Genomic DNA, 9718 nt, shown 5'->3' with positions numbered 1-9718 from the left:
GTTAAATCCCCTACGCATCAGACACAAGTGGATAGCATTTTCCCCCTCTGCTGCTTTTCATTTCACTGCAAATTGATTAACTCCCTCTCCCCTGCTGTCACTGCTTGACTTTGGCAAATTATGAATAAATTGACTTTTTCTCCTGCTGACAAATATTTAAGATAGCTAGCCAAAAAAAAACCTCTTCAATGGGGTCTTTCCATAGCCTGCTAGGTTCTGACACATCTGCTTGCATTTTGTGGCTGCATCATCTAGTCTCAAGGCTGGAATATCCAGACTATTGCCAAAGATGGTTTCAACACTGTTCTTCTATGCTTTACTGTGTGGGCTGTCCTTATAGGTCCTCCATTTTCTGTTCCAGAGATCGGTAATTGCAGCCTCCCTTTTCAAATCACTTCATTAATTAAATAGAATTGAGAGAAGTACTGAGCTAATGGATTATGCCGGGGCTAGCTGGTTCAGGCCTGTTTACTGGAGGTCACATTTCATTTGCTGCCTATGTCAAGCAACTAGCAGGCGGGCCTCAGAGGAAGTTTAATCAATGTCTCTGTGTCGTAGCCTCAGAATGAATCCATTAAAGTTATGCGGATGCATCCTGCCCAGTAAAAAAAAAGTCTCCTGGTACCTCTGATAGAAATTAGCCATGAATTAGGAGAGAGCTGGCTCATTCTGGAAGCTGGCCAAAGCAGAATTAATAGGCCATCAGAGCCTCTTGTGTGTTAAATCCCATTTGTTCACCCATGCTTCATGAAAGCCTTTTCTGTGCTGCTATCAGCCTGGTGTGGGTCCCCCGCATGCCCGCCACCTAGCTTCACTCATTAAATAAAGTTCCAGGAGGAGCCAAGCAGGGAGGGCTGGGGACTGGGGATAGGGCTTGGGTTTAGGCCTGGGCTGGGAAGGTGGGAAGCTGAGGAGGGTTCCGGGGCCTGGGCTGGAGCTGTGATTGCATGGCTTGGCTGCAGAGGGGCTTAGTCTCTGGCCCAGGGTGGAGCTGAGAAGGACACGGAGGGAAGTTGGTCATGTGGGCGTCCTCAGCACTAACTTCATCTCCGCTGTGTACACTAATCCCACAAATTGGTCTTCAATGTTCCTACGTTCAAATGGGGGGAGAGCTCGGACCAAATCTGTTTGAATAGGACGTCTGTAATGCCTGAAACAATCTGAAGACAAAGTTTGACCCTCACTATTTTTTGAGCACTCTTTTGGTGCAGGATCATTATTTCCTGTATGCTTGAAAACACACAGAATCACATGAGATAATTATTGGAAATATATTTTATTTAAACGTAATCGCTGTTGGCATGCCTGAGTCAGAGATAGAGTCAGAGTGGGTCTTTTTTACCCTTTTGTTTTGTAGCTCTGCATAATTCATTGTAACACTGCCCTTAATGAAGTCACTCACTATGTCTCTGTGTGAGTTTCTCCTCAACACACTCAGCCTGCTTTTCTCTCCAACGCTTTTTTCGTTTTTTTGGGGGGTTTTGGTTCCAGAAGGACCAATTAGCACAGCCTTCATTTAACATGGCGTAATCGTTTATACTGATGGATCTTGTGTGAGGTGGGTCTGAAGAGAGAAAATGGACTAAGCATAGATGGTCTCCCTCCGGGAACTCTGCCTGAGCTGAACCAGGATGGAGCCACGGCCCCAGCTAACCTTGACGAAACCACTGATAACCTTTAACTGAACTGTGCCCACCCGAATCAAGCAGCCGACCACGCAGCATGGAGACCAGGCAGCACAATGGGACAGCCTCAAACTGCTGAGGAACACAAAGTCCACGTTCTGAACCCACCTGAGAGCCATTACGGCTCAACCGTCCTCTACGCTAGGCAGATAAACAACAAATCCCAGAGTCCTCCAGTCCTCAGTGGCCCTAATTTACATGAAGTTTGGGGCTTAGGTGTGTGAGACTGCTAGAGGTCAAAGTGAGTGTGTGAACGCGCGCACACACACACATCCGAAACTCAGTCGACGCAAGGAGAATGACAAGCAGTGTCGCATTCCATGCAAGTGTGCTCTCCTAATGCATCCAACAACTAATGCCAACGACACGATCATACCCACACACACCTTTCTAGCACACAAGCGTGAATGCCTCCCCACACACTCATCCTAATACAGAAACTCCCACGGACACACACACGTAAATGAGATCCAGACTGGCTCTCATGGCTGCCCTCTCCCCCTAGTGCCAGTGTCACGCATCATTGTCAGCAGGCAACAAAACAAGATGAAATAAAATTCTAAGCTGTCCTGGCAGTCAAGGACACCATTCCCTCACCGTAATAGGCTGGATCGTCTGGCCACTCCATGTGTAGCTTTTCTTCATTGCTCTGGGCTTTTATTCCTGACAATAAGCTCTTTATCACTCCTCAACACAATTCATTTAAAACCAGCGTCAAGAAGCAATCAAACCCTAAGTAAGAGGATTCAAAGTCAGTGTGTTATTGTTAAGCAAAGTAGCATTACTTCATTTCCATAATGCACAACAGGCCAAAGACCCTACGATAAGCAACAGCACGCAATGAAATAAACGGTTAATATTTAGGATTTTTTCCTTTTATTCCTAAATTTAAACCCATATTTATCCACCCTTTGCTATTTTTCCTCTCCTTGCATCTGTTTTCACTTTTTGGTTAGTTTCCTTTCCCGCTTCTCTCCTCTCTGTCTCTCCGAAGGATGACATTATGTTTGGTTTTCCTGTCTCTCTGCCCTGGACACCTATGATTTAGCAACTCCTGACATATCCATTACACGCCACAGATTGGCTATTCTCCTCTCCCTGCGTCTCGCCACCCTATAGAAATGACATGTACCCTCTCTATTTTTTCTCTAATGTCCTCGATTCACGGGTGGTGCTTTTAGCCAGAAGTGGATACTGGTAGTCTTCCCCTACTATTAACTAGAGACTTCAAGAGCTACAGGGAAGACATCAATCTTGACAAGGTCTTTTTGAGGCATGTCTGAAAACGCAATGCTATTGTCTCTTTGCTCCCGCTCCATCTTGGTAGTCTGACAGCCTAAATAGACAAGGCCATTTCTCTCCATTGTCATTTCCACCCTAATAATCATTATCTGCATCTCATGTAGTGGCTCTGACTACTAGCAACGTGAGGACCAGCAGAATCCCATCAGCATCAATAGAGACTGTTTAACCTTTCAGTGGCCACAAAGACTGGTGCCGTTGTCGAAATGTCCTTTTCACCACCCTCCTCTTCCTCATGGCCACCTCCGTCACCAGTACCATGTATGAAGCAGCAAAGACAACAGGAGTGTCGCCCAGCCCACCCTCATCTCCCTGCAGCCTGGTGACCCCTGAGGCCGCGCAGCCTGGGGACACACATGTCGACATGTGATTGCTGATGTGTCAACGTGTGATTTGTTGATTCCTGACCGCGCCGTGCCCAGGATTGATCCTGGGAGCAGAGGAAGTTCATCAAGCAGCGCCCCACTCTGAGAACAGATTCTTCGTGGCCACACGACCAAAGGGTCACCAAGGAAAAGAGGTGCACAGACATGCCACTGTAGGTAAAACTCATGAATCATATTGAAAATATGTGTACTGCATCTCCAGATGTATCTGCATTAGAGTACTGTCTGTCTGACATGGAAAAGCCCCCATGGTCCACTAAGAACTTGCATATTTTCATAACATATTAGTCTGAATAAGTGTTATTGGTTGCAGTTTGCTGCTAATAGCACTGTTTCCTTGGTTAGCTGCCATGGTGTTGGAATGCCTTGTCCACTCTGCCTGACTGACTCGGCACACCAACTTCATCACCATGGGGATTAAGGCTAATGCTTTAAACAAGCACAGCCCAAACTGCAAAGAATTAAGAGCAATTAGCATGCTAACAAACGGCTAATAACATGTCAATTGTTCTGTTTTATGACATTACCTGTAATCTTGGTGTTGAGGACCTCATTCTTCATTTTAATGACTGAGGGCGGAGTGTAAATGATTTAACAGTCCTCGGTAACGCTCTTTTAATATTAATAATTTCTATTTGTTAAAAGCCGTGACTAACATAAACCATTGCAGGATTAATATTTGCACCTTTTTATCGCGCCTCTGCCACACCATCACAAGGGACTCTGGTTTTTGTCCCCAGACTCCTTAGTGAACACGGGGCAGCAGAATAGAGGTTGATAGGGGAGACATGAAGCAGAGTATTACAGCTCCACTACCGCCGCCATGTTTAGCCCTCCTGCTAGGACTGTAGCAAGGCTTCTTAACCCTGTGTAATTAACCGTAGTGCTTTACCATGGTACTGCACCCCACCAGCCCTGTCTCTGTCTCTTTGTGAATGTCCAATAGGGTTCTGGCTCTAAGCTCTGGAATGTAATTTGCAAGCTATTGTCATAGGGACAAACAGTGAGATGGGTAATATGAGAGAGCCCAGCGCTGAGTGGGCTATGATTTATTGGATCTGTGTGATAGCTATTGGGTAGAGTGTGCATTCTGCCCCTCACCTTCTACATATACTGATGCCCTGTCACCGACTCTACTCTCGCTCCCAAACAGTAAGCTCTAATAACGAAAATAATAATAATGATAATAATAATAGCATCACTTCAATCTCACTTTCAGTGATTACATTGTTCCGCCCGTTTCCGTTTCTGCTTAAATTATATTTAACTTCATCTACGGCGCTCCACAAACAGGATTACTGGTACTTATCTGAAATGAAAGTGCATTTTCAACGCGGTTTAATAACGAGAGTGGAAAATCCAGTCCATAGCAATAAAGCTGAAACTAATTCATTAGAATGGCTGTCTGCGTGGAGTGTTTCAATTCTGTTTTGTGCTGCGGCCATCGCCCGCTGCCCTGTGCTGAAACAAACAGTAAAAGAGAGAAGGCAGGAGGCCATTTGAGTAATCTGCCTCAGCCTGCCATGAGAGCGGCGTGGCGGGGAGATCACAGGCACACAGAGGCAGCTGCCTCCACACAGCAGCCGGGCAGAAGAGCCTCTTCAAAGGGACACTAAAGGGCCAACTTAAAAGCAAACAAGACCATCAAACTCCACAACTTTCCTTAAGCGCTTTGAGAGGAGACAGTGGGCCTGGGGGTGGGGAGGAGTGCCGGAGAGGGGGATGGAGGTACGGAGGGAGGGGAAACGGAGCGAGAGTTCTGGTCGCCCTCATGCATCTCAAGTGGTCAGCAGTTTGAGCCTGTCCGTGCCTCCTGTTCCATTATGGAAAAGTAACACAGGAGGCTGTTTGTTCGCCAAACACAATTAACAAGGTTTCTGCAGCGCGTCAATACTGCTATTTGCATAGTGTATTGATTTGGAGTCCTTATAATCACAAAATGTTAATTGCACCAATTAATTCTCAATCTGTTTGTGCCCTTGTCTGGCCGCCTGGAGCCCTGAAGGTCAGTGTGAAAATGAACTGCTCTTTGATTCTCCTCCAGGAAAAGCTTGTTCCCAAGACAACACCGTTTTTTTGCTCCAAAATCAAAAGGCCCGACCGTCCTTTATCATGTATTATCATTCACGGTGAGTAGCAGCTAATGGGTTTGAAATCTTGTGATCTGATTTGTCCTTTTAAACAAGGTTTTTCTTGTCTCGTTCATTAGCGGGGGCCGTCTCCTCCCTCTCCTCAGAGCCAGGATCTCTGTGCCCTGGGAGCTGCCACAGTATCCGCCTCATATTGACTATGAAGTCATTCTCTCTCTGGGCAGCGCATTTCATTCATAGCTCTCTCTCTCTCCCTCTTCTGTATCTCTTCCTCTCTCTTTCTCTCTCTCTCTCTCTCTCTCTCTCTCTCTCTCTCTCTCGCTCTCCCTTTCTCTCTTTTTATCTCTCACTCCCTGTCTTTTTCTGTAACTATCTCTCTCTCATTCTCCGGCCTTGACGCAGCAGGGTGTCGCTACACGGGGGTGACGTGACCTCTTGTGTTCTATTGTCTGTTTGAGATGATCAGAGTAATAAGTCAGGGAAGGCTACCCTACCATCCCCTTGCATCAGACGCTCAATGCTCGGTTTGTTTTTGCCTGTGCTTCACTTGCATCGCAACACCACGGGTTGTTCTTTAGCATCCCAATGTTTCTCTTCCATGTGATTGATCGTTCTAATGGGTGGAGTAAGCTAGCGTGTGGTGTGAGGGGGACAAGGGGGGGGTCGTTTGGGCACCAGATGATGTCCCGACATGAGTGACGACTGGGACCACAGTGCCATCAGCTCAGCCAGTCACGACAGTGTCCTGACGGTGTCTTCTTCCCCTGCCAGTGCACATGTGTGTGGACACACGGCCCTGTCCCGGTCCTCCCTGCCTGCTTACAGCCAAGTGACAAATGAGCTAGCCCAGTGTGAAAGATGAATTTCAATCCACTACACCTGTGCCGCCCCACCAAATGAAAGGACTGATTGCCTCCAATTGCGTATTTAAAATGCTTAATTCCTCCATTAGAAAAGCTATTTACATGAATTAGGGACAATTAGCATTTTCAGGCCCATTCCATCTTTGTTCGCCCCCCATCCATTAACATTTTAAAGTGTCGGCTGCCAGACAGCAGAAACCTCCTCCATCTGACTTGTGCTGACCCCCCCATGTCTGTCGCCTCGATGGGCCGTTTCATCTGTGTGGCCGTGTGAGGGAGGGGCCAACGCTGGCCTTGGGTCTCTGAGTCGCCTCGATGATGTGTCATCAACAGAAGCTACTGAATGAGAGACAGCAGAGAGGAGGGCAAGAGGAGGTCTCCTGGACAGGGTCAAAGTTCAGCTTTGACCCTGGGAGGGAGGGAGGGAGGGAGGGAGGGAGGGAGGGAGGGAGGGAGGGAGGGAGGGAGGGAGGGAGGGAGGGAGGGAGGGAGGGAGGGAGGGAGGGAGGGAGGGAGGGAGGGAGGGAGGGAGGGAGGGAGGGAGGGAGGGAGGGAGGGAGGGTAAAAGCAAAGGTTTGTTTATTTAAAAAGGAATAGAGAGGAAAGGAGAGGAGATGATAAGAAAATAAGTGGACAGGAGAGGGGAAGAGAGGATAGAGGAAAAGAGAGGAGAGGACAAGAGAGGAGAAGAGGAGAAGGGAGAGAAGAAAAGGTGTGGACAGGAGAGGAGAACAGAGGAGGACAGGAGAGGAGAACAGAGGAGGACAGGAGAGGAGAGTGTCAGGGTGTGGAGCCCAGAGTGGACAGTCTTCCACAGGCTCACCATAATGAGTCTTCCTCAGGATAATGGATTTACCCGCTGGCTCTGTCATTTCTACGCCTTGGAAAGTGAGGCCAGCCCCCTTGAAGGCTGTTTGCACCCGGCCCAGGGTTTTCATTGGCTGTTCCTCACTAGGCACAAATTACAGTGTCTGACCCCAGTCGCTCACACATCCGGCTCTGCAGTGGAGAATTGCTCCTAACAAGGCCCAAATGAAGATGACAGGGGCCCTCACTTTGACAGCGTTTTATTAGACCCAATGACTCAAACTATAATGCTTTTCATTGCTACGGTTGTAGTGGATTTCAGGAGGGAAGAGAATGTTAGGATGATTATAGTCGCTCTAACTTAAAACCACATGAAAGCCAGAGTAAAGGATAAAACAACAAGTTTGGGGCTGGCTTATCTATTTTCATGTGTGTGTGTTTGTGCGTGTCCACGTGTGTGTGTGTGTGTGTATCCTCCTTGCAAATTGGCCCAGTTTGTACAGCATGCTCACCAAAAGGAAAACCTTCAATCCAGGTATATTCAGCTCACCTTATAAGAGCCTTTCATGATGAAAGTGGTCTTAAATCTTTCTTTTGAGTGGAGCGATTTTAGGCGAAAGATCAAACTGAGCTCTTATAGTTGCGCACAGAGCAGCCGCGCCAACATGCAGCAGCAAAGGGCGGAAGAGAAGAAAGCTAAACCTCAAGCCTCCCAGCTTCACACTAGCTTTTTCTGATGCCAAATAATCCAGATACGGAGCCGACGCCCAGTAATGAACAATCTGGAAACCACCCCGGCATCGCACATTCCCTTTGCATTCCCCACACATATACATCAAAAAGCTTTGAAACCTGAAATGTAACCAAAACACTCGCAGGAGTTGTGCCGGCAGTTAGACGAGACATCGGAGCTGTTTGACTGCTGCGAGCTGAGGAGCGGGGTGTCACTCTCTTCAAAGCTCTCCCATAACAACTCATGTGAAAAGCCCATTACACGTAATGAGTTAACGCGACTGCTGCTATTCCCATTATCACGGCAGCCTCTGAACGTGGATGTCTGCTCTTCTCTGTTCCAGCCTCCGTCCAAGAGCGGCTCTACTGGAGTGTTTGATCCCGCTGCTCTAATTGTACTTTAAACATGTGGAGGGAAGGTCAAAGCGTGACCACATTACATGGCTGCGAGAGGGTTCTTCATGTGAGCAATTAGCCGGACGTTAGATGTTAGCCCTTACATCATACCAGGTCTGGTGATGGTGGTGATGAGGAGGATGATGATGATGATGATGGGGATAGCAGGCTATGCAGAGGCTGGCAAGGAGAGCTCAGAGTGCCCATCCCCGGTGAAGTCACACTACAGAGGAACCAGATGGTGAGCAGAATGATGAGCTGTCTGATGCTCTTCTGGGCTTCTACACTATCCCGCAGCATGTGGAAGTCCTCATGCAGCGTGGCGGAGAGGGACCGACCTGGGATGGAGCCTCGGCCAGACACCCTGCCTGGTGATAGATGATGACAGCAGGCGGACCTTATCCAAGGTTTTTGGATGACGTTCCGAAACACTAGAGCGGGGAACTGCTCAGTACGGGTCTATCCCGTGATCCCCATTATCTCTCTGTCCGTCCGCCCGTCTGTCCGGGCCGCACTTCCGTCTCGTTCGCTCTCACCTTTAGTCGATTACTTTCTCCGTCCATCTCTTCGCCCACTGCCATTGGTTCTCTGGTCTAGGTGAAGGGTCGGCGGCGTGGTCTCTCCTTATAAGGTGCTCTCTCTTTCTGCCTCGGTGACCTCGACCTCCCGAGCCGCCGACAAAAGACTGTCAGAATGGCGTGCCACTCACAGGCGCTGAACCGAGCATCATCTGTCACCTCTGCTGCTCCGAGGTCCCTCAGAAACCAGAGGCTTTGTCAGAACTGAATGATTCAATTTCTCGATTCCACTCTTCGTTGACACAAATTGCTTTAGCATGAGTTGATCCCAACATAACACTGTCTAGGGGTGCGCAGCCTGCTTCACCGTCTATCGGTCGAGCACACATGCCTGGCTCATACATGCTTGCAGCCCTGCGTACAGTACCGTTTACACTGGCGCAGTGTTTGTGCTCTGAGGAGCTGCTAATTGTCTCATGCTATGAAGACCGTGTCTTCCTAATAATTGCCAAACAGGCAAAAGCCATTATTACCCCAGGATATATTTTCAAATGATTATTTTGTTGTAATTTTTTTGATAGTAATAATAATGATTGTTATTATGATGTGATCACAATAATAATAATAATGTAATAATAATGATTGTTATTATTATTACAGAACAGCAGAGTAGTTCATGTTGCTTCTGCTAAAACCCCCTGCAATCCAGCCAATATCTCAGGATTCACCAAAGGACACAATCAAATGCCATTGTCTCCTTGGATTTCACTGCTATATTGTGCTCCCCCTCTGACAATCCCCTAGCAATATGTTTCAGAAAGTAGCGAATGGCCAAAGGTTCCAGGATTATAATGCTGCGGCAGTGTTTTGCCTCTGCTCCACATGAAGGCATCTAGATGTTCTACGAGGGTTTGCAGTAAACCAGACCTGTTGTCAAGC

At 47.8% G+C, this 9718-nt stretch overlaps 1 protein-coding gene across 1 annotated transcript in view; it reads right to left on the bottom strand.

Annotated features, from left to right (window-relative positions):
* Positions 1-880: 880 nt before the first annotated feature.
* The window catches only part of stk33 (serine/threonine kinase 33), a 28394-nt gene continuing 19556 nt past the window's right edge, over positions 881-9718 (bottom strand). The window contains exons 16-17 of the mRNA XM_067249408.1: positions 3207-3331; positions 881-991 (exon numbers count right to left, since the gene is read on the bottom strand). Coding sequence (XP_067105509.1) covers positions 881-991; positions 3207-3331 — 236 coding nt within the window. The remainder of the gene's footprint in view (positions 992-3206; positions 3332-9718) is intronic.

Source organism: Osmerus mordax, chromosome 13, assembly GCF_038355195.1.
Source record: "Osmerus mordax isolate fOsmMor3 chromosome 13, fOsmMor3.pri, whole genome shotgun sequence".
NCBI classification, from domain to species: Eukaryota; Metazoa; Chordata; class Actinopteri; order Osmeriformes; family Osmeridae; genus Osmerus; species Osmerus mordax.
Note: the sequence above shows the minus strand (reverse complement) of the source record. Positions and strands in the feature narration are given on the sequence as shown.